This window comes from Corvus moneduloides, chromosome 6, assembly GCF_009650955.1.
Source record: "Corvus moneduloides isolate bCorMon1 chromosome 6, bCorMon1.pri, whole genome shotgun sequence".
Classification (NCBI taxonomy): Eukaryota; Metazoa; Chordata; class Aves; order Passeriformes; family Corvidae; genus Corvus; species Corvus moneduloides.
Window position 1 is genome coordinate 60,114,242 of NC_045481.1, and position 26,033 is coordinate 60,140,274.

Here is a 26,033-nt window from a genome sequence, read left to right on the forward strand (position 1 = left end):
TGTGTAGCTATAAACATATGTTTACCATCTGTGGAATAGTGGGAAGCAGCTGAGGTAAAAAACCAACAGCTGTAGAATAAAATAATACTATCAATTTCATTTCACAGTGACAGCTCAGCTGCTGGAGGATGAAATGCACTCTAGGTTCAGCGCAACCCTCAGACTATCATTTAAGTTAAAACTTGGCTTTTACTTCTGTTTCACAATTAAAATTGTTACCTACTATGCTGAAGTAAGTTTAGCATAATTGTCCTAGCTTGTTGGAAATCTGGGGACTTTGGGGAGACATCCTCAGAAAAGAGGCAACTTGTAAAATTGTCTTAGGAACTGACGGCTTCACAGGGAAGCCGAGTGGGTGGTAAATCACCGTGGCAACAAATCCATGCCCAGACTGAGGATAGGCAGATTGGCCTATTGCTGCTCTATAGACTCCTTTCACAGATGAACACTTGCACTGTGGCTTGTTATCCAAAACTGGAATAAATACCAGAAACTTTTACCTTGTGAACAAGCTGTTTACAAACTGTCCACAGTTCCTACCAAACTTCATACATATCATACTGCATGAGTCTCAGACAACTGATTGGAAGTATCTTGTTGACCCATCATTACTTTCCTTCTTCCTGTGCCATGTCATATCTGCTTACCTTAAAGAAACCATGTTTCCTGTTTCTCTGTCCGAGCCATAAATTGCTTTCAGGTGTCAAATTCGTTTCTGGGGGATCAATGACACGTTCATAAATCCTGTAGAGGGAATACATTGCATTTACTTGGATTTTCTCTTTCCTCTGAAAACTTCCTTGACAACATAAGGTAACAATAAAAGATGGAAAACAGAACCAAAAATAAAACCCCTAAAAAATTTTCATTAAACACAGTATTTATCACTGATCATGGCGAAGAAATTATGTTACAACTTTAAAATAAAAAATAAATAAAATCACAGATATATGAAGACTCCATAAAAATGAAACTCTCCTTGTACAGCTGTGCAGCACTAGACTAAAGAAATACAATGCCAGAACCCACCACAGTAGGGAAAAAAATAAAATAGGACCATCCTAGTCTAGGGATGTCTTTCAAAATCTACCCTACCTAGAGAAAAATTGCAATCACACACAAGATCCAACCAAATCCAACAACCCCTTGGGGCTTTCAGACTGGTCAGAATTTTGAATAGACTTCACAAAAAAACTTTATGCTGCTCTACTCCCTTTTTTTCTTCCCTCTTTATTTGTGTCATTCATCCTTGCACGTGGAACTTTCTCCCCTTGTTACTGAATTTGCTCAGGCAGGGTGGTCACGTGTGGGGCCTCAAAGGTCTGACACAGAATGAGACCTCATTATATATGCCTGGTCCATAACCAACCTTTATGTACTGCATTAACTCGCACATGACTGCAGCAATCTGCATACCAAATTTCTAAAATTAACTCATGAGAAAATGCTGTAACACAATTTTTAAATTAACAAAGTATTTGGAATTCTAAAAAGGCTTTGCTTGGGGTTTTGTTTGTTCATTTTTAGAAAAGCTTTAAGTTTCCATAACAACTTTTCCAGGAACACAGGCCGCTACAATGATACCATTTCAGAACATGAAAAATTCAAGGCCAGAGTTACTGACCGTGGATTCTCATATTGCCATGTCACATCAGAGGGAGCCATGAACTTACTGCTTCGTAACAAAAACAGCATGCTTAACAAGGATTATGGAGGAGATGATGAAATCTTTTTCTATTACTGTCCAGTGTACAGGGAGTATGAATTGCTGTGTAATCACACCAGTGTGACAGCCAAGAGAAGAACCTTTGAGTCTGCCAAGACCCTTAGCTTAAAGAGGTGAAATTATCTGTGGTCAAATTATTTTTCTTTCTTTAAAACTATGGCTTTTAGAAAATGAACACATGAAAAACGAACACCAAAAAAAACCAGAAGTCAATCAACTGAACTTATCACACAGTTATCTTCCCAATTACACTCCAGGTGTTTCTAGCAGAGGCTCACTAAGTGTAATCAGTGATTTTTCGTGTTGTACTTGCTATGGGTATTGGGTTTATATTGCAAGGGTTTGGTGGCAGAGGACTGCAAGAGAAGCTGCCAGAAACATCCCCCATGTCTGGCAGAGCCAAAGCCAGCCAGCTCCAGGATGGATCCAGCACTGGCCAAGGCTGAGTCCATCACTTATGGTGGCAGCACCTCTGGAATAACATATCTGAGAAAGGAGAATAGTTACTGAGCAACAGCAATTCCATCTAGGGAGAGGGGCGAGAACACGTGAGAGAAACAGCTCTGCAGACACCCAGGTCAGTGCAGAAGGAGGGGGAGAAGATGCTCCAGGCACAGGAGCAGAGATTCCATGGGGAGGCAGCTGTTCCCCTGCAGTTCTATTCCCCATCCCCTCTGTGCCATCTGTGGGGAGGAGGCAGAGAAACATCAGGAGCGAAGGTAAGCACAGGAAGAAGAAAAGAGTGGGTGGAAGATATTTGGTTTTACTTCTCATTACCCTACTCTGATTTAACTGGTAACAAATTACACTAATTTCCCCAAGTAGTCTGTTTTGCCCACAACTGTAACTGGTGAGTGATCTCTCTCTGCCCTTATCTAGATCCACAAGCCTTTCATTATCTTCTTCTCTCCCTTGTCCAGTTGAGGAAGGGAGTGACAGAGTGGCTTTGATGGGCACCTGCTGTCCAGCCAGGGTCAAACCCACCATATCACATTATTAGAAAATTCATATATTTGCAGAGGTCTGGAATAACATCCCAGTATTAAAGAACTTCTAGAAAGATCTAAAAAGTTATGTCAAAGTACAGAGTCCTACATTCCACACACTTTTGCTTATCAAAACAAGGAGTAAACCATTTGTCAAGATGAAACAGAAGCAATATAGAAAACTAAAGGCTAACACTACATTTTTTTAAAGAAACAACAAGAAAGATCTTAAACCTAAGGACAAAACAGTGATATGAAAATTACAGCTTAAGAATGTGAGTACAGGAATCAGAAGACTTCTTGTAATACTCATAATTTCATTGCTAAAGTTTATTATCATTATCATCAGCCCTAACTCATCACATTTCATGAGCATGATACATTCAGTGCTCTAGGAAATTCTTCTCTCTACTATTTAATTAGGTCTATCTATAAAATTACCATGCTGAGCTGTTTTACCTGTCCGAACAGCAAAACAAGATGATATTCTTTTAAAGCAGGTTTTGAGAATTACAGGAATCTTGCATGCACTGTATCAATAATTTAAAGTGTAAGCAGAGGCCTTCTGTCATACCTCATGCAAAACTGAACTACACAAATGCAGAACTGCTGCAAAATACTGAACGAGGAACAAAGAACTGACATGGTCCCTGAGCATGAGCTCCTTAAGAGCACGTGCTCTAAACTGCTCTATCATATTAGGAATTTATCTTTGTATATATAGCACAGCTTTATTCATAATTTTGGTTAATAATGCCCTCGCTGGAAAATGTCTCATCTCCTAAAAAGACTAGTTGATATTCAATGAATAACTCTATTTCTGCTAATAGATAAAATCCCAGTGCTGACCAGGTTCAACAACACTACTTACTGAAGAATATTTCATTTTTATTCACCTGGCCTAGTTAAAGTTGATAAAGGAACTCTACAATATCTATCTGCAATTGCATATTAAAAAAAAAAAATCAAAACCTGACATTGTTATATGACAGTTCAACAGTAGCAAGTTAGGAAGACAAATCAGAGACAGGTTAATGTGGCTTATCTTGTCTTTTCTGATGATTTAACACTCTTTCAACCTACGTGGAAAGGGCTGTAGTGACCTTCTTCCTAGTCTCTTCACAAAGTGTCATCAGTAAGACATGAAAGCTCAAGATTCCTCTACTGTTCTACTCTAATTCAAATTACATTTCTGAAGCCAGTACTTACCTGAAATTAAGGGCTTAATTAAAGTTAGTTTGTGCCTTATTCCACATACATCAACAAGGCCAGTTTGTTTTCTTTTCCATAGATGTGCCCATGAAGTAACAGTCTTAGGAGTTAAGAGAGCGCATGAGATGTAGATCGGTCCTTGATTATCTTTTTATGTCAAAAGATGTTCTGGTTGACACCATTTGATTTACAAACTATATGAATTTACTTTATTATTGTATGCTGTTAAATATCAGCAAAAAAAAAAGCCCTGGCAAGTATACACACAACATATTGCTACTCCTGTAAGCCCCTCTATACTCTTGGGAAACTGAAAAGGTCAAAAAAGCACATCCGTTAAAAAAAAACATTTTTAAAAAAATCAAAACAAAACAAAGAAACTCCAAACAAACAAAACAAAAAAACCCCCCACATTAAGCTTCCACATCACTCACTTTCCCTTACTTGACTTTCTGGGCTGAGGTGTGTCACCTTCTATGGCTTTATACCCGTGTGACCAATACTCTGTATTTGGCATATGAATAGCTAAATTATACACTTCAGCTTATGAAGCACTGGTCTAGAGCTCCTTGGAGACCAATTTCCAACACATTTGGCTTTGATACCAACACAGAGAAATGCACAATACACTTCACAAGAAAAGGAATGCTCAGAAAGAGGGCTCAGGGGAACTATGGTCACTAAACTGCTGCAGACTGAATAGCCCTCCAACATGAGGAGACCCAGGTCTCCAGGTTAATAGAAGCTCTACTACGTACTTCAGGCTTTCAGATTTATGATTGCTGCACTCACTTTCCAGGAGAAAGCTTGATTTGCCCCTACTTTGTGCCAACATATTTCAAAGAAGCTAAACCATAGAACCTGGCTAATAGAACAATGAACCAATCCTACTGTCTTGAAACACTCATACTCAGAATACATTCACTAACCACTGACCAGATTAGCAAAATCTAGTAAGAAAAACACCTGTTAATCAAAAAATACCCATTATATTCTCATGGTTTGTATCTGTATTTCTACCCTATCTGCACACTTTGATTAATTAAGCATTCTTGTGCAATCACCAGAAACACCTCTCTCGTGGACACATTCCAAACAGGCGTCTCTGCCATAATGAGGACAATATGCAGAAAATAGAATATCGATAAAATAATCAGTGGATTCCTGAAAGGAGGCATAATTAAAATATTTGCATCCTAATATACACACACATATCTTGGTCTGCATAGAGGAAGAACTTCTCTAGAAATCAAGCTCTGTTGGACAAGGAGACAGCTCCCTTCCACATCCTCAATATAAATTTTTTTTTAGCATCTTTGTACTGTGTAAATATACAATGGTATAAAGGTATATATCTAATACAGAAAAAAAAAGGGAAATACCCTCATTTTATACATGTGCAGACTGAAATACAGACAGGCTGATTAACCAAGATCACAAAGACGGAGTCTCTGCCCAAGATCTAAGCCTTTAGACTGGCCATGACTGAGGCTTCTTCATTGCCTCACACACTGGGTCACACTCCCTCTGGAAAAAATGTGACATGGAATTGTCTCTTGCAGTGGAGATGACTTCTTACACACAACTTTCACAAGCAAAAGTTAACACTTGAAGAGTATTTCCACTTTCGTGGAGATGCAGCTCTACGTCACACATACAGTATTTGCCATGCCAGAAGCATTTTTGAAATTGCTGCAATATTCATGCAGAACATGAAAATAAACTTTATGTCTGCTCACATTCGGATACATCAGCCAACATGGACTGATCAGGAGGTGCTACTGCCTAAAATTCTGAACCATAAAATAAACTGCGACTCAAAAGTCACCACAAAGCACCACACCAAATCATGAGGTCTTCAAATTCTTCCATGTCTAAAATATGAGCAGGTTACTAAAATAGGAACGTGCCTTCTTCTACTTGCAGGCTGCATATGAAAACCCTGAGATTAGCCCAGTTGGTTAGAGCATGGTGCTAAATAACACCAGAGTTGAAGGTCTGATCCTCTTATGGGCCATTCACTTAAGAGCTGGACTCCGGTCCTTGTGGGTCCCTTCCAACTCAGAATATTCTGTGGAATTTGTGAACACACACAGCCCTGAACTGCATTAATCAGGCTTAAAACAGAGATTTAGACTGTGAGGGTATAAAAGCCCAGGGCTTCCTTTTTTTGGGGTCCCTCCTCAGAGGGAAGCTATAAATTTCCGTGTAGAAAACAGGTGTTGAATTCATCACACCCAATTTTAAATGTCTCAAAAGTTCATACCTACAGTGGAGCTAGTTCTCTAGGCTCACTTATTTAATGAAGTGTTTCTAGGGTGTGATTCATCTCACAGTAAATGAATCACTCTCTGAAGGCCCCTCCAACAGCTGCACAGGAGCCCCTCCTGACATCAGGGTGAATCATCAAAACAGACTTTTGCAATTCAAAGCCTGATGCTCAAAAATTACACTCTCTTGCAACCATTCATTACCCTGTATACATCCATCTGGATCTTCAGATCCTTTAAATGTACTGAAGGGTATAGAAAAGTTCTGTTCATGGCAGTCTTTGAAACAGCACTCTCAACTTCTGTAAAGAAAGTCAGAGGAGAGAAGGAAGTTCCCCGTTTTGCATCAATCTTTCTCCTAACCTAATTTGCAGGGGTGTTGACCACCTTTGACCCTTGCTATCATCTCCAGCTGAGCCTGCAAAAACGTAGTACACCTCTGAAATAGCAAGTGAGGCCTCCTAACACAGCCCATTGTATAAAAATAATCAGCAGCTTCAAGCAGTTTGTCCAACGTGTTCTCTGAACCCACCTGCATAGAGAAACTGATTGATTGTATCAGTTCCTAGCTTTAAGGTGCAATATTGGCATTTGTCTTTCTATCTGTTCTTCCAAAGAGATTAAGAATTCATTCTAAAAATAAATACTAGGGTATCTTTACGTGTTTCTCTTTCAACCCATTTTCTATATGCTTCCCAATGAAAATGTGTCAATACCAATGTGATTGGATTTTCTCGATAGTGCTTACAGATAGGATGCATTATTTGACATGCCTTCAGTTCTGGAAAAACTAACTGAATTATTCACTCCGTTTCCAGTGGGTTTTTTTCAGAAAAATAAACTTCCCGAGAGAAATTTTGATTTTTTTTGGTGCTATCTCCTCTGCCATAGTATAGGAGTTCACAACCACTTAACACAGGAAAGCAATTTAGATTAAAATCTTGGAGTATGAGGAAAGCCTTTTCTTATTAAATTCTGAATATACAATAGTAACTGCCAGCTATTTAATCAAGTTATTGTACAGCTTTCGGAGAAAAAAAATAGGTCTCCAGTAACAGCACATGTTAGGTAAAAGACTCAAGAGTGCATACTCAGTTTACGTTCTCTTCAAGGTCTGTCACCCAAATGATTTCATTGATTTTCCTGTATAATCACAGAGAAAGTTAATGTACTCTATTTTTCATTACTCATATTATATATTTCATTATTCATTTTAATTATTCAAAATACAAATCCAAATTTAAAAATAAAAATTCACCTAAATAAAATTCTATTTTAAAAATTCTCCTTTTTTTCATTCAAGAAAAATTCAGAGTAACTAACAAAATGGAAACGACACAAACGCAAGTGACAATGGTTACAACACGTTTCACCGTCAGGTTTAGGTGTTTATTCTCCACACATCAATTGAGTAAGGGTGAATTCACAGATATATTATCTGCCTGTGTGGGGCTTTCATTACAAAATATATTATGCTCTTTAGTTTCCTATAAATATATCCATGAATTTGATCAGCATTTCTTAAGCACTAAACTAAAACAAATCATCATTATCGATGCAAAGCAGAGGACTGGACCCATTATATGACGCAGCAGTGGCCCCATGAAGGACAGAAATGCATCTGTTGCCTCTATGGCAGCTTTCATCTGGAGAACATGAGGCAGATTGCAACACCTTTACAAACAAGGTCAATATTATGAACTTTTTTGCAAATGACAAAACAGATACAAATGGTTCCTGACAACAACAGTGTAAAGAGTGTCTATGCCCTAACAGCCTGTCTACAAGGCTGCAGTGTTTACCCATCTTCATATAACAAAAACAGCACTTCTGAAGGTGCAAAAAACCCAGAAAATAGGTTGAGTGAGACACTAAGCAGAGATGAAATTTGGCCATTTGTTTAGGGTTGTCAAGAGTTGCAGAGAAAAAAAAAATAGCCAAACTATGAGGTCAACTGTATCTTACATGTGATGGATCCAGAGCAGGGATTTTAGTGTCAAGACAGCTGGTTTGATACCCAAAAAGTTATCACACTTCTCAGCTTTGGCAACTGCTGCTTTTGGCTAGGACAGAGTTAATTTTCTTCAAAGCAGCTGGTATAGTGCCATGTGTTGGATTTGTGACCAAAACAGTGTGGGTACCACACCCATGGTTCTACCTGATGTTCAGCAGTGCTTGCACAGTGTCAGGGCCTTTTCTGCTCCTCACACTGCCCCACCAGCAATGGGGCTGGGAGCACACAAGAACCTGGGAGGGCACACAGCCAGGACAGCAGACCCCAGCTGACCCAAGGGATACCCCATGCCATACCACATCACACTTAGCAATACAAGCTGGGGGAAAACAGAAGGGGGATGGGGATGTTAGGAGTTATGGCATTTGTCTTCCCAAGTAACCACGATGTGAGACAAAGCCCTGCTTTTTCCAGGAAAACAGCTAAACACCTGCCAGCTGATAGGAGATGTGAATTAATTCTTTATTTTGCTTTGCTTTACCTGTTAAATTGGCTTTATTTCAACACACCTTTCCCCCCCTGGACTTTCATCCTTCTGAATCTCTTCCCCATCCCACTGCAGAGGCAGCAGCTGTGTGGTGCTCAGCTGCCTAACAGCACTAAACCACACAGCAACCTTTTTCTTTCAGGTAAATCTGAGCTCAATAGCATGTGGCTCCTGGCCCTGGCATTGCCCATAAAACTTGTCCATAATCTACAGGTAGCAGAAGCACAAGAGCAGTGTCCTTGTCACAGGTTTTGGTGAAGATGATGATTTTTGCCATATTCAGCAGAACTTAAGGTCAAAAGAATTCTTCCTCTGAAGTGCTGAGGTGAATGTCATCTACATATACAGACTTTTCTTATAAAAATCAGTGTGCACAACTTCTATGGATTAATGTGAATTCAGGACTTTAAACATCTCTATAATAGAGCTGAGAGCTACATAGATCAAATGCCACTTTTCAAACAAATATCTGACTCTCCAAAGGCATTTTAGCATCTCTCTACCACTTGTGAGTAACTATTACTATCTGGCTACTGGAGCATAAAACACATAGCAGTAGGGTTTTTATGGTGCACACAAATATCCACTTGTCATGGGTTAGCAAGCATAGTCCCGGAAGTGATGTTCTTGCAAAGGGGTGATTACAGCTTCCTCTGTGACCTGACAGAAACAGTAATGAGTATTTTAGACCAAACCTCTACACCACTACAGTCAAGGAGACAAATATAAATGAGACAATAATAAAATTCACAGGGTCCCTAAAAGACACCCTTTAACCTCAGCAAGCTTTGAAGCTCAGGTTCTAAACCAGAACACTGAATAAAGCAAACTGTTAACAAGAAAGCTAAAAGCACAGCACACTCATTTGTTACCATACCAAATATCATACCAAAACCCCATCAGATGAACCAAATGTTCCAAGTACATCCCAGATGCAAAATATCATCAAACCAAGTCTAAGCAATTAAAAGCACATTCTAGAAATAAGAGGAACAAATTAATTCAATGGGTTCTTTCAAGATATAAAAAGAAGAAAAGCTCCTCTCCCACAAATTAAACAAGAAACCCTTAGAGCAAGATACATCTGAGATAAAAAAACTGTATTAGAGTATCTATGAAACAAGTAGTAACCAATTAAGCCTATCTTACATCAGAAAGCAAAAGAGGAAGAATGTGCATCAAAATAATGGCACAAAGAAGGTCGTGCAGCAAAACAAACCCCAAAATAAAATTCTGCAAGAACAAAGAGGTAAAACCACAATTAAATGGCTTGTTCCATCTTCATTTTGTCATGAAAAATAAAAAAAATCTAAGATTGCTTTTGGGGTTTGTCACAAGGCATTTACTGAGTGAGAACTGGCAGCGCTGAAACTTTGCTTCTATTTCACCTGCCTGCCACATAAAGGGGTCTGCTGATCCCTGGCCCAAGACCCGCAGCACACGGATCTTCACTCTGGCAGTTACAGCAGAACCTGAGGCATGATAAGCTTTTACAGCTTTGGAACAGCCCCTCTTCACAAAATATATGCAGTCTTTGTCTTTCCTTTTGTTTTTCCTTTGTCTCAGGCTCCTCTCAAACCCAAAGTTGATTTATCTAGTACAATAAGATAGGTGCAATTGTGAGAAGAACCAGGCTTTTGATTTCAACTCTTTCTGCACTGCTACAAAAGATAAATTTAAAATTCAGTCAGCCACAAGAAACCTTTCTACTGAACAGCTTCTTCCCCCCTTCCAAAAACACATCTGCTGAGAAGTTAATTGCTTTACAGTGTATCTTGTCACAGGATCATCTCATCAAGGGGTTCATGTCACCACTAAAGGATTTGTATATAATCATAAAATAACCTCATCCATATTCCAGAGCCAATTTGCTGCAGTGACTGAAGGCAACTGCAGGCTGAGGATCGCTCGTTTTGCCTTTGCTGCCACAGTCATGCCAGCGCCCTGGTGTTGTCTCAGCACTGCGCAAAGGCACTCAGCTCTCCCTGGAGCTGCCACACCTCCTCCCCATTAGCCACTGCCTCTGTAACACTAAACCCATGGCCTCATTCCCTGTTCCTCAGCTCTTCCTGCACGTTCATCAGAAAACCCACACCTCCCTTTTCCCATGGTATTTTCCAACTGTCCGGTTTAGTCTTGGTTGTTTGAAAGGTAACATTACACTCTCTCCACTAATAACTAATAAATAACTAATTGGCCATGACTGGGGAGGTGTATGAAACATACAGTAAACACAGAACAAGCCATTATATTGGTTATGAAATTAAATTTAGATGGGAACTGCCAGCAGACAGGCAGAAAAGCACTCTGCAGGGACAGCACATTTCTCACAACATCTGACACACTGGGGAGGTGAAAGTGTGGTTCTGCTCTAGTCAGTGAGAGTTCCCACTGCAGACTGCACTGGGTTGTCCCCCAGGGATACTGCATGGCACATCCTTCAGAGAAGTTTAAGGTAAGTAGCTGGTGTGACACAGAAAAATTCATCTTGGGCTGAGAAAGTCTAGTTGGCACAGTGGTAGCTATTCGTTATTTGCTTTCACTGTTGATGTGCTGAAGAGAATGTCTCTAAATTTGCAGCCCAATTAAGTAATGCAGTTTCAGTGATTCTTTCATTTACTGCCTGGTCTCAGATACAAGGACAAGTTAGACAAGTTACAGGACTGGCAATTGCATGTTACCTTGTTCCTGTGCCGAGGATCAAACTACCATCTTCCTCCTTAGTGCTTCTTCAATGTATCATTACATTGGTAACACAGATCACAACAAGGATTCTTCATATCATTAAAATGTTTCAAGTGGAAGCCTATGCTAATATCTGACTTTTTTTTTCCCATTAAAAAACCCACACCACCAAAAAACTACACCAACTAGCTCACTAAACACTTACCTGTGTAGAAATGGAACTCAACTCGCAGAAACACCTCCCCTTCTGAAGCATGATGCTGGACTGCCTTGGCCATTCCCTCAGCTGGCACATTAGCCAAGCAGCTCATGCCCACGGCACAGAACCAGAAACTCTGTTGTCCCCACACTCAGCACTGAGCCTACCTGACCCCCTTACATACTGCAGGACCATCCAAACACCACAGAGGCCTGGCTGGACCTGTTCACACATCACTGCTGCTGTGAGCCTCATGCCACTGCCTGGCACCCCAGAGCCCCACTCGATGTTTCCAAGCTTTGACACCTTCCACCTCTGAGCAGCCCACGTGCCTCCAGCTCCTCACACCCAAGGAACAAATGTGACTGATCCTGCACCACAGCCCTTAAGAGTGCTGTCAGTTTTCTGTCACCAAATCATGAACTAGTGAGAACTGTCAGGTTTTGGGATATTAAGAAATGCAGTCAAGCAATCTCTACGTCCCAGCAGTCAACTTGAGGATTTTGTAAAGATTGGATTCCTGAAGTAATTACCTTCTGGGCAACTGTGCTGAACTGCCAAAGGAAGACACCTCAAGTATTAAATCCCTTCATAAAACTCCGGGCTGGTTTCACAGATCTCAACAGTCTCCGCCCTGTTTGCCCAGTCGCCCTCTCATGCCCCACCACACTCAGGAGGTTTCAGATCTTGTGGAAAGGCTCTGTACTACTTGCTATATGAAGACTCAAATCTCAAGTCTGCTTTTTAATAGTTCAGAGGGGTTCTCACCTGCTCTTTGGCAAAGACCTAATGTTTTTACAAAAGTATTTAACTAGAATTATGCTATCATTTTCTCAATTCAGCTCCAGTATTATCCTATGTGACTTGCAGTTCTAAACTCCAGAGTTTAGCTAACCACTTCAAATGGAAGAGTTCATTTATTTCTTAGATCTCAGTTAAACTGCCTGGCTGGAGCAAGATAATTGTTTTTACAATCCGAAAGGAAAAAGCTCAAAACATTTGCTTTATCTGGTTTACCCTTAAATTACTATGACCACCTCTCTGTCCATATGACCCCCACACCAACAAATAAAAAGAAAATAGAGCCAAGTAACAGGAAATGTCTCCTGAAAAAAATTCATAGAAAAATATCCAGATATATTTCATATGCAAGCTAAATTTTCAGAGACTGCTCTTGTAACTAACCACAACAATTTAAGGGTTTATTTCTTTTAACATTAAAAATGTCCACATGTATATTGGACCAATGTAGAAATACTTGAGAATTTAGCCACACACTTTGGGAAATTACTAAATTATCTGAGGCTTCCCAGTCTTGATTTAAGATCATTCCCTCTACCATTATCCATCCTCTCTCTCTGACACACCCAGAGCATAAAAATAGAAGAAATGCAAGATGCTAATGGTAAAGCACAACACAATATTCCTGTCCTATTGAAGCCATCGACCTGTCTACCAACATTTACAATTCACCACAAAGCACCACAGGTCCCCAGTTCTGACTTTGGGGGGGGGCTGGAAAACAAGACCAAAAACCTTTGTTGAGTCTATATTCAGCAGTAGTTGGGCTTTGCAGGTATCAAACTCTGGATCCACAGGTCCCTAAAACTCTGCCCCAAGCTCCTATGGAAGACCGTTAATCAAACTCCTGGAGAATGACTTCTGCTCCTCTTCTACCGACATCAGCAGCACCTGGATCAGCTCCCAAAAGGAGCCCAAAGCAGGTGCAGATTCCATGCTGGGCAGAAGCTTTGTGAGGCCTCTCTGCTGAAGCTCAGTGCCCAGGTACCTTTACAAGCGATTGCTGCCTTCTAGGAGTGGTCAAAGGCTCTAAGGCAGGCACAGATATGGATTGTTACCATTTTTTTTCTGTAGTACTTTTTCAGCACTTTCATAAACACTCATGCATTCTCACAGTTCTCTCAATGCAGTATACAAAGGAGTTCAAATGATTTTTTTAGGATAAAAAAATAAATTTTCGTTGTAATTGGGGACTGGATTAAAACATATCATTCAGGCTTTGGTCACATCCGTCCTACGGTTCTGCTGATGCATTAGCTATTCAGTGAAAAACCCTGGCTATTTAAAAGCTTCTTTAAAAAGAAAATAATGCTGAATGTATCCTCAACATTTCCTTGCAGTTAACTGCAGTAACTGTAATGATAGAGACTGATGGCAGCTGATGTGGTATGCCAGCTGGAGATCTCTCTTATGCTAAACAGTTTACAGCCCTTCTCCCAAACAAAAGGGAAAACTGGTAGGTGAAAATTAACTTCCAGTCCACAATACCACAGATCTAAAGTTGGGTGCACCCATGATGCACAATTACACCACTCTACCCAAGCAGCCATTTCTCTGACAGCTTCTGCTACAGCTTGGAGAGCAGACAAGCAATCTGGGTCACAAACTCATATTCAAATAGCAAAACTAAATTACCCAGCTGCATAGCACTGCCACCACGCCATTTTCCCTCTCAAGAGGAATTGTTTTACAGTAACTAAAGCAGCAAATCCCTCTTTTAAATACATCCCTTAACCTTCTTTAAATTTATTACACTTTAATTAAAGTCATAGAACTTTGTTTAGATCAGTTGAAAACCTCAGGTTGGCAGCCAGGATATCTTATTTATAAGAACTCAGAGGTCTTGGATTCCCATATTTGGGGGATGTTACTTTATTTATTTTTCCAATTAAAAAGTTCTCACTGCTCATGCATTTTTTATTCCCTAATGCGCTGTTCTAACATAAAAGAAGCAGACAAGATGTTTTTTCAGTTGGAGACTACTTCCAAGCCTGCTCCAGTTTTATAATCTATTCTCTTATGCTCTTACCAACCCCCTCCATCAAACAGCTAAGAGTATCCATCAAAACCACAGGCTGTATTCACAGCAAAAGGCACTCCAGCACAGATTTTCACTGAAGAACATTAATTTTTTCATCAAAGCGCCTTTCTCCCTTCTATGCCCACAGACAGAGTTCAAGTAAAGGAATATGGATACTGTCTGAATAGGTGAGTACCTATGGTTGGTGATAAATAAAAGAATAAAAAAATAAAACACCTTTCAGGCTTACCTCTCCAGATTAATCAGACACACAGAGAACAACTTGGAATCTCTATTTTGCAAATAAATTTTCAATAAATACATTTTGATACAGTACCTGCCACCTCATAAACTGTAGGCTCCATGCTATTCCCTCACTCTTCTCAACACAATTAAATGCAACATATTTCTGTGCTGTCACTGTCATAGGGGGCAAGCATCCCAGGGGACAGTCAGGTGCCATGGGAAACAACACAGACTCTACAGCTGAAACTAATTCCCAGAGAAGACAAATCAGATCTTGCAGGACTTGACAGCCTCTAGGGGTTGCAAATCTCCTGACAGCACAGGCACGAACAGAGGCCCAATCTGGGAAGATGCACAGCAGAGTTTATTTGATCATACACACACATATATATAAATATTTATTAGTACCACTGGTTATTTAAGGACAACGACACAGTTGCTTGATCTGAATCTAAACATTCTCCAGAAAATCCCTGACAACTCCTTTTTGCCTAGAGCAGGGGGGCGGAGATCCTACCAAGAGCAGGAAAGTTCATTTCCATGTTACTTTGAGCACAGGTTTTACTTGTGCATCAGTAGTACATTTATAATTAATGCAGTTTTTTTGTTTTTCTAAGCTTTCAGAACCTTACTGAAATGTTAAAAGCATGCGAGCAAGTGCACTCGTGGCTTCTTACGTCAGTTTTCTGAGACACATCCCTGGCTAGAGGTTACTGTCTAGGCCCAGCACAGAAGCTCTTCAAGTCAGTGAGAGACTCCAGTGACATTCAACAGGTTTGCAGTCTGGACTTTGAAGTATCTTTCTTCTCTCCCATGAAGATGGGCCAAGAAATTTGGGGCTGTTCAGCCTTGAGAAGGCTCCAGGATGACCTTCTAGCACCTTCCAGTACCTAAAGGGGCCACAAGAGAGCAGGAGAGGGACTCTGGACAAGGAAAGCGATAGGACAAGGGGAAAATAGCTTCAAATTGAAGAGGGGTGGGTTTAGATTAGATAATAGGACGAAATTCGTCCCTGTGAGGGAGGTGAGGCCCTGGCACAGGTTGCCCAGAGAAGCTGTGGCTGCCCCATCCCTGGAAGTGTTCAAGGCCAGGCTGGACAGGGCTTGGAGCAACCTGGTCTGGTGGAAGGTGTCCCTGCCCATGGCAGAGGATTGGAACAAGAGCATCTTTGAGATCCCTTCCAACCCAAATCATTCTACGACTCCTGAGTCAGCAGCTCTAAGCTCTAACATCCAACTCAACTACAATTCCCACTCCTTGTTCTTGAAGGAGCACTAAAAGGAGCAAGAGCAGCAGGAGCTGATTTCAAAAGGACACGTACTTGGGCAAATAAACCTCCTTTGATACATATGCTTCCCCCTCCATATGACATCTCATTAGAACAGAGGCAATTGCACTGTTTTAAAGGTGATGCTTTAAAGCAGTACAGGTTTTTGCTAGTTCTCAAGTACTTTTCCCTAGCCTATCCAGGTCTGAAGAACCAAGCTGACTTTGAATTCAATCCAAACAATAATCAAGTACAAATGTCAAAGCAATTTTACAAATCAGAGTAATGTGGGCGATAGGGCTGGGAAGAATAAAAGTAGATTTGACTATCTGTTTACAAATTAAAAGCTTTTTCTCCAATGCTTTCTGATCAACTGCATTTTTTGGAGGCCAGAGACTAGCTTTGGGTATCACAGCATGAATCCTGTAGCAAAACTAGGTTGTGACTGGATATTTTTCCCAAAGCAAACGCTTGCAGTGCACTCTCAGGTACAGATTAACTTTAATAACACTACATTAGCAAATCGCTCGCTCACAAAAGCCGTCCAAATATATAACACATTACCACAGCCCTAAACAGAAGTAGTAATGCATTTATGCAAATTCAGGCATGAATGTAAGGAAGCAATGTTGCAAACCCCTAAAGAAATACAGTAGAAATTAAAGGGATTCATTTTGGCAGTCCATTCTTTTTTTCTTTTCCCTTTTTGCTTTTCTGGCAAAAACAGTAAACAAAAAGCTGAGAACTTCTTTAACTAGGGATACGTACACAGGAAGCTAAATTCTTGTTCTGATGACACCGAACCTCTGCAGGAGGTGGGACAGGTGAATATATTGATTGCACTCATATCCTGTTTCCTCTTTTTCATTCAAGTCTGCAGAAGCATCACTTCTCACCGGGCATCCTGCACTCGGCCGAGAGCCAGACACCACCCCAGCCTAGAATGGTGGTGTTTACACATAGAGTCCACAGCTCTTCATGCTAGACTCTGTTCACACTTTCAGCTGCAGCTTCCCTAACACTAACATGAAGAAGGCTTAGGGTTTCCAGTAGTGCTCAGAAGTTCCCCTCATTGACTTGCTCTTTATTTTCACAGCTTCGACATTTACTGCATTGTTATAGGAAAATGGCAAGATGAACAAGACTTTGACTTGAACATGACTCCTTTTCTGAATGCAAAAACAGAAAAGGTTAAGATATAATCAAACTAACACCAACATTCACAAAATTCTCTGATTAACTGAACAGTGATGCCACTGCTGACTCAGGAACTTAGAGACTTTCTTTTTTTTTCCCCCTCTCATTTAAACTTCTACTATGATCTGTCCTCAAGTCATGCTTTCAGAACTATTTCCATTACTTTTCCACAGGAGTTGTCATAAAACACCACAAATACACAGCCAAATAGAGACGTCTCGGTATGGATTTATGCTGGAAGAAACCTTAAGATGTATCAACTTAAGGGACACAGTTAGATGGATCAGCCCTGTTTAGGGCTACCTGACAGAGATGGCTGTATGTATCTGTCACCTCATATGACAGCACAGCTCATTCCATAGTTGTATTTATCTATTTCTGCCTGTTACTGTAGAGAAAATCAGGTCACAACCACAACTCTGTGCAGTTCTCCTGTCCCTGGATAGAATTCTGCACCAGGCAGTCGTTTTGTGTTGTCTTCATTTTACATTCTGTGCAAGAAAGCAGCCAGCTAAACAATCTGCTAAAAAGGGTCTTCCTAAAACACATTTGCTGTTCATGAAAAAAAAAAAAACAAACAAACAACTCAAAGTAGATAACAAAGAACCTGTCCCAAAACCCAGTAAACAAAAAAAAAAGGGCATTCTGTTGAAAACAAAGAAATAGTATAACAGATAAACAATGGGAAGATAAATAAATCAAATTACTGAAATTCAGACAATCTTTGCAAACTGTAGATTTCATGCCTCAATGAAATCAAAATTACTCTGAATATTTAATTGCTTCTGAGGTCAAAATAAGGTCCAATAAGCAACACTCCTTCAGATTAGATTTTTCAGTAGTTAATGGAGTTGCAGAAAACAATTGTAACATTCCTCTCAAAACAGTATCTCATAATTACTTGGGTCAAAATTTAAACTTTTTCAAATGTTCCAATAACTGCAGACTCCTATAATACTCATCTAACTTTATTCTGCCTGTCTGAACGAAATGAAGACTTCTGAAAAAATATCTGCTATCATCACCCAATCCATTTAAGTGACATGATACCAAAATGCATTTGCTGATCCTCTCACTGAATGCGAAGGATATTTTTTTCATTCATTTTGGTGCAATAAGGTACAAAAGTAATGGTTTGTTTTCCTCATTCATAAAGACAATTTTGAAAGTCCTAGTTTCAAGCTCTCTGAATTTCCTCATCAGCCACTATGTTTGAAGTCTACAATACATTGTGAGATCAAGTCCCAAGGCAAGAGAGGTTCTAGGGAGGAGAGATTCTACATTTGCTGTTTTTCATTTCTTGAAATCCTGGCAATGTGCCATCTCACAGTCTTCACAACTTCTAATGGAAAAGACAGACAGAATACTCTGCAGAAAATAAAAAGCACTGGTTCCAGACATGCAAAAAGAAGCTTCCAAGTTTCTCAGAAGTTTCCAAATGGGGCAGCATGTGGGAAAAAATCAGTAAAAGTGCACTGCCCGATTATCTAAAATAAAACTAAAACGTCTCTGATGTATCTATCTAGTCTCCAAGTTCTCAGGTATGCTGAGTGAAGCAGTTCACAACAGAACAGACTGCACGCCCATCCATCACACTTAAATGCAATCACTGGCAAACGTAACATCAGCTACTGCCTAAACTACAGAGATGCACTTAATACTCCCCAGTCAGCAATCAACCTTTTCCACATTTGTTCATAATCACAATGAATTGTTCCATTTTAATACTTTGTTTTCCTTTTCTTATCCTATGGCAGTTTAGCATGCTTCTTGAACGAGGTATTTATAGGGGGAAAAAAAAATCTCCTTTTCCAATTTTATTCCTGCGTGTACGTAGAGATTATTTTTTAAAGAAGTATAAATTAGAGAAGATATTTTCTTACCTGTTGCAGTCCACGTGGAGCAGAAGATGGGATGCACTAAGTGACACAGCAATCTTATGCCACTGTCCATCTGCCAGGCGGTACGGGAACACCTCTGTTCTTGTCTTCCCATTAAACCTGTAGTGATACCTGATCTCATCCCGCAGGCCACTGCTCTCCAGTTCAAAATAGCTGTATTGAAAACATGAAGAAGAATCAGTTCCACTTTTGGATATAATCACTGTCTCTGTCACTTTCTTCTTAATTGATAGACTTCTTTAAGCAAACACCACAATCTAAAGAGGTTACTCAGCATGGATTAGCTACTAATTAATTTTTTTAAAAGAAATAGAGAGATAAGACTATACATTCAGAGCAGTACAAACCCAGCAATACTAATTACATGAAAACAGTTCAAAGTACCACTTGTTAGCCCAGGAAACTGAAGTCCTCTTTTCACCCATAGAACAGGTGCAACTACAAGAAACCAAACCTTATTCTTTTCACCAAAATATTTTGTATGACTGCAGGCTTTGTAAGAAAATGAAAGATAAAGAATGGCTTATACATCACTACCACAAACAAATAAAAAGCCATTAAGGTAAGAAACCATCAGGTAGTCATTAAATTTGTATTTACTACTTGCAAATCCAGTTTAAAAACCACAACTGTTTATTTTTAGGACTCCCCTATATGCAATTGTGCTTAGCTCATTTTCTGACTTTTATTGTTACTGCCATGATTGTTCAGCTTTACAAGGGAAGGACAAAACCTCCTGGCTGGATTAGGTGTCTCCACATCTGGAATAAAGCATCCAACAATCAAAACCTTCATACAGCTGTCAGACTCACAGGAGAGCTAACAAAGTGTGGCTATTCACTGGCCTCACAGGGGTGTGGGGGGAGCCAGTTCCTTCTCTAGGATGAATTCCAGGGCACACTGACAGTGTAAATAGTGACGTCTCCTCTTTGACCTCACCAAGTATTTGCATCATACTGAACCTTTTTCCTGCCAAAATGAAGCTGTGTATATAGAAACAGGGTGATGCAGACCTCCCTTTGCAGTAGAAATAGCTCTACAAGAAAGTGAAGATGTTAGATTGTCCAGATAGCCTTTTGCCCCATCTACCTCCACAGCGTTATGTTTCCCCTATTGGCCAACACCAATTTAAGATGGCATTTGAGAACTAGGTGCTGATTTGGGGTAGGGTGGGGAAAATTGCAGGAATGAAATCCACTTCCAAAAAATAAATGCAACACAAACCAATAAATATTGGAGTGCCAATTTTCATTTCCCCATAAGCATTTTACACTGCTTGGCAGTACACAGGCCCTAACAGCCTGTGTGCACAAGCACTACATGGGGGTTGTGCACTTTTTCAAGGTTAGATCTTACCAATGAAGTTGAAGTTTTTGAACATAACCAAAAAACAGAGTTCCTTGGGAGAAAACTTATGAGATAAAACACTAGCTGGAAACACGTGCAAGAGATCACAACAGGCTGGGAGGGGGAACACAAAGACAGTAAGTCTTCACCAAAAGTGAAATTCAAGCCCTCCTCCATCCTGCCAATGCCCTGTCATCATATTTTTCATGCAACATAAAAGCGTTATTGGGTCACATGAATCAAAGACTCAAGCAACAAAGTGAAAAACACAAGGAGGTAAAACCAACACTGAATAAAAACACATCAGGCAGAGGTACAAATAAAATACATGCAGTACAGAGTGGAAAAAAAATCAGGCTTCTGTTGTGAAGGAACTGGCCTGTTCCATGCACATAATGGCACAAGGAGGGCAGTGAAAGAGGGGTTTTCTAAACAGTGGCAGAGAATGTTGATTAATTACAGCCAACACCCATTAAAATACCTAAATTACATTCATCACACAAAATCTGGAGAAGATTTATTACTTTATTTTGATGCTCAGTAACAATATAGTCAATATCCAGAAGATACTGCTGCTGGTGTTCCCAAGCCATAAAAGCGCTAGCACAAGTACTGTCAGTGATGTCATACTTAAAACATATTGTGATTTCCATCTGCTGTCACAGCACAAAAGGAAGTGAGACAGAAAACTTAACAAAAAAATAAATTGAGGGAGAGGTACATAACATTCTAGTACCTCACCCACAAAGTATTTGTGTGTACGTACATATATATACAGACACACATATATATGGTTGATCACAGAGGCTTAAGAGCCCAAAAGCAAGAGAAGCAAGCTCCTGCTGCAGGAAGCAAATTGCTTACTGAGGTCATTCTTCATAATCTCCAATAGCCACAGAGCTAATCACTCTCCACACAATGATTTCTTTGTTAATGTAAAGGCAACAGTGCAGCCCTAGAAAGGTCAGTCAGATACTGCACTTAATCACATCTGTGCTCTGTTATTTGTACAGCATAGGGAATTGCAAAGCTTCTCACCTGACAAGCTTTAGTGTCAATAGTTACCTCAGGACTGAGAACAGCTGGGTGCTTAGGCATCTTGTTGCCAATCTCCTGACTAATTTATATAGCGCAGAACAGATTACTTCAAATTTCATGTAATAGCCAGTGCTAACATTTTTATACATATGCACCTAATGCAGTAAGGGCCTCAGGACTGTATTAAACACCATGTTTTACCTCTTCAGTGGCAGGAAAGGAGGGTGACAGACAAATTCTGCACCTATTCTTCATCACCCTTCAACAAGTGCAAATCCCAAACAGTTACACGCAGACCAACATCAGTAAACACCAGTCAAGAATATCCCAGCAGCAGAAACTAGCTGGGTTACCCCAACACATCTCTCTCTCAAGTATTTAAAAACACAAGGCAATGTAAACCAACACTCTTGCATTGATTTTACTTTTTTAAGATGCAGAAATTCACACTGAGACTTTGATTACACACACACTCCATGATGTTCTCAGTTCAGAAGTTGTCTTTTCTCCTTCAGAATATGTCACATGCAAACAGCTTTCTAAGCAGCAAACATCTTTTCTTTCCTCCTTCCACTAGACTCTGGGGGAAAGAAGCCTCTTCCAAAGCAATGACACAAAGGCCATTCACTCTTGGAAATAAGTGCACCTGCTCTGTTTCGGAGTTCTACTCTGCAAATTGGGGAATGGAAGACGAATGAGGGGGAAAACAAACTCAGGCATGAAATCATCAACCAGTGAGAAAATAATTAGTCAAGCCAGAGGAAATAAATGGATTTTTTTTTTTAATCGCTATCTCATCTTCAATTTCAAATGCCATTGCACAAGTTTTTATCTATGATAAAACAACAGGTAAAAATGGGGAGATGGGAAGTTAATAGAAGCTACCATCAAGAGGCAGGAAAATGAACTAATCTCTAACAGGTGTTTTGAAGGTACTTTCCAATATTTTGTTAGGAACTGAAAGGATTAGAATGAATCAGCGTTCCTGAAAAGATTGCAGCATCTGGGACCATCTGAATATATGTATCACCACTCAGTGTGAACTTTGAACACTGCCATGAGATCCATACCAAAAGCCCAAGAGATCTCTGATTCTGCATCACGTCTGCATGATGCCTGTTTCAGCCAGTCCTACAGATAGGGCCCTGCTACCCTCCTCCAGACCTTTTTCAAGGAAGAAAGGTGTGAGACAGCAATCTCCTTGTCAACTTCTTAGAACTGAGTGATGGTTTCTTGTTTTATTTGTTATTTCTCAGCAACAATTTCATAAGTTTTAAATAAGGCATGATCAAAAGTTAACATGTATTTTGACAGATAAAGTTCTCTGAATGCATGTATTAAGAAAGCTTGTGTTTTATGAAATATCAATACAATTTGACCTTGGCTGAAATTCTCCCACTAGAAGAATTTCCCTATTTGCTAAGCATGTAAATTACTGCTGGCTTCTTTTGTACAATTATAGAATTCAAATGCTTTTTATAGGTCTATCTGCAGTCTCTCATTCAAATCCCAGTGTATAAGAGAAAAACATTGCTAAATTCAGACTGATTTTATGCATATCAAAAAAAAGTTGGGATATTTTAAGGTCATGCAATGTACTTCACAGGAGGACAGTATTATTCCACAATTGACTCAACATGTTTTACAATTCTTTCAGATAGTTTTTGCAACCCCTATGTACCTCACACACAAATATTGTTAGGAGAGGATAAAGCTTGACACAGTTAGGTTTCATGACTTTTTTTTCTTCCCCCTTTCTTTTAGTCAGCAGCATAGTGACTAAACCATACATTTGACTGCTCATTCCACTTCCAGATCAGGAGAGAAAGGTTCCTAAAAGTATACTTTCAGTTGGAAACACCTGCTGTGGATATAATGACCAAAAAAAATTGGAAAAGTCACTATCAATATTAAATAAGAACATGTACAACACCTGAAGCAGAAAAGGCAAAGTATTTCTATAAGGTGAGTTGGCTTAATCCACCATCTGCATTAAAGAAACATATTCACCTACTCATCATCTCAACCCACAGAAGTGATCTTATCCTGTGGCAAACACCATCATGTTTCATTCAAAGATTTTACTGCTGTCAGATTATGCAAGTGGCCAAAGGAAGGACAGCTCACAGACTATAGCATCCCAAGACACAGCCCCAAGACGAACTGTGGGATAGGTGTCCTCCAGAATATCCTTAGGGTACACAGCACTTTATTTTATTTATCTTTACCAACCCAACACCTATCACCAAACACTAAAATATCCCACAATGAAGACAGCAGCACAATCGGGTAAACAGATTAAATGCTCCTATAAGAGCTCTAGGAACTAAAGCAGAACTACTTTTTGCATTCAATTCTGGCAACCTTCCTCCTTATCATATTCAAACATAAATAAAGCAGAGTTATCATTCTAACTTTACAACTTCCGTCATCCTTGATCAAGTGCCAAATGAAGCCCCACAGCCTCTTTCAAGGAGCAGCACCAGCACTTATAGCAGATGCTCTTAGAGCTACTGAACAGATGTCCCAGGGCAAAGCAGCAGGCACAGATGGCATCCCTGCAAATATGTACAAACTTGGGGTTGCCATCTAGTCAAAACATTGTGCATCTGCTTAACATTGTATGGGAGAAGGTCACAAAACCACAGGAGTCCAAGGATGGAAGCTCCATTCACCTTGCACATGCTGCAGCAACACGACGATGCCAGGCCTCTCAAATGCTGGGGAAAAAAATCACTGCCATAAAAAACAAACTGTTACTGCACAGAAACTTCTGGAAAGTATCTGTGAGTCTGGCCAAGGCACAACTTATAATTTTTCTTAATAACAATGCAAATTCAGGAAAAGTCTAGAGATCAGTCATTTTGATGTCATCAGCTAAAAACTATAAATTCAGCAAGCTTCTGCACAAATCAGTCTATCTGGACTATGTTTGTGCACATAGCTTTTTCATTTCACAATAGCATTGTGCTATTTCATGATAAAAATGGCTTCAGGCAAGACTGTGCTTTAGCATCTTTGTAGAAACACTTCTTGCTGCATTTAGAGACAGGCAACAAATCTGCATCCATTATCACACAGATTTCAGGATTTTCAATCTACAGGGATTTTGTGATGAATCACAGGCCATTACTCCTCTGGCCTTTTGCTGTCCCTTACCACCAAGTGAGTCTGTGTGCACAGTGGGATACACTGTGCTGGGTGTGCTGCCAAGCAGCTCAGTCTGGACAGCGACATGAAAGTAACTGAGATCTTGTTTTAGCAGTCCTCGGTGCAAAGCAAATCAGGCAGGCACTGGGCACTGTGCTGCAGATAAGATGGCAGGCATCTGCCCAAGGCACTGCCCCTGTCAGTGATGAAGCCATGGTGAGGAAAAGCAGTGCCTCTGAAAGAAAAGATACATCTCTTCAAATGAAAAGAAACACTCACTTTGCAGTTGTCACCACAGTTCTGTGTGGATGCAAAACTAGAACAAGTTACAGCTGTCAAGGCAAATATTTCAGTCGCTTCCATGGGTGCTGTTCTTGTACCCTAGTTACTATAAGGTGACACGGCAAGATCCCAAGCTCTGAGGCATTAAGCATTGTGAAACACGGGACTTTGAAGAAATGCTCTTAACATGCTCAAGTGCACAGATCTACTCCTCCACCACATGTGCATCTTAAGGAATACGTTTGGTGCACTGTAAGTCTCATGTGGTGCGACTGTGAGTGCCAGAGTGGCCCTGGAAAGCTTCCTTAATATCCATACTTACAAACCATCCAAAGCTACTTTTTACAGCTGGTTTAAATAAAGGCAGACCCAGAGGCTGTACAGCAAAACCATACATGGCAAATCATCGCTCATGCAGCACTAAAGACTCACTGCTGTGGCAGAGATTACACACTGATATCACCAAAGTCAGACTGACACCAGGCAGCACAAAAGGTGTCGTGAACAGAAGGATCACCTGTGACAATGAAATATCTTGCTGAAAAATCAAATTAACTTTCTACAAAGGGAAACACAAAAGCCGAATCCCGTATATTGACCACCTACTCTATTCCAAAAGTATTCCTTCTATGCAAGCAAATCCAATATAACCAAAATGTAATACTAAACACTTTCAAACCTCTCAAGTAAAAGCCTGAAAGTTCAACATCACTGTGCTACTGACTACCTAAATAAGATTCTTCCAAACATTTCTATCCTTTCATTTCAAGGGAAAGGAACTAAATCCAGTCAATTAAATGACTTCATTTTTCTGTTCAGACCACTCTGAGAACAACAGTAATTGTGTTCTACCAGCCTAGCTTGAAACATTTAACAATAAACACTCCCACACGGACACCTTCTATTAGTATAGAATATTTATTAACATTTTGTCTATTGTTCCACACATCTTCTACATGGCAGCTGGGCACGCAAGCTGCAAGGCATTAAGCATTTATGATGTGTTTGTGTACCTGCAACTAGGCAAAGGTCATCCTAGTAAATTTACTTTCCTCTTTGATCATATAAAGAAAAAAGTAACCCCAACATCTGCCTGCCAGGTAAAAGACAGCTGGACTCAGAGCTGGTACAAAGCAGCTACGTATTTCCATGGCATGTGTTGTAAGGATTGACCTTAAGCATTTGTTTCCATTTCATGTGTCTAA

At 40.0% G+C, this 26,033-nt stretch overlaps 1 protein-coding gene across 3 annotated transcripts in view; it reads right to left on the reverse strand.

Annotated features, from left to right (window-relative positions):
• Positions 1 to 26,033, reverse strand: part of NELL1 (neural EGFL like 1) — a 366,267-nt gene that overhangs the window by 248,792 nt on the left and 91,442 nt on the right. For all 3 annotated transcript variants that reach the window (XM_032112441.1, XM_032112440.1, XM_032112439.1), the window contains exons 4-5: positions 18,994 to 19,164; positions 648 to 744 (exon numbers count right to left, since the gene is read on the reverse strand). In XM_032112441.1, the coding sequence (XP_031968332.1) occupies positions 648 to 744; positions 18,994 to 19,164 (268 nt within the window). The remainder of the gene's footprint in view (positions 1 to 647; positions 745 to 18,993; positions 19,165 to 26,033) is intronic.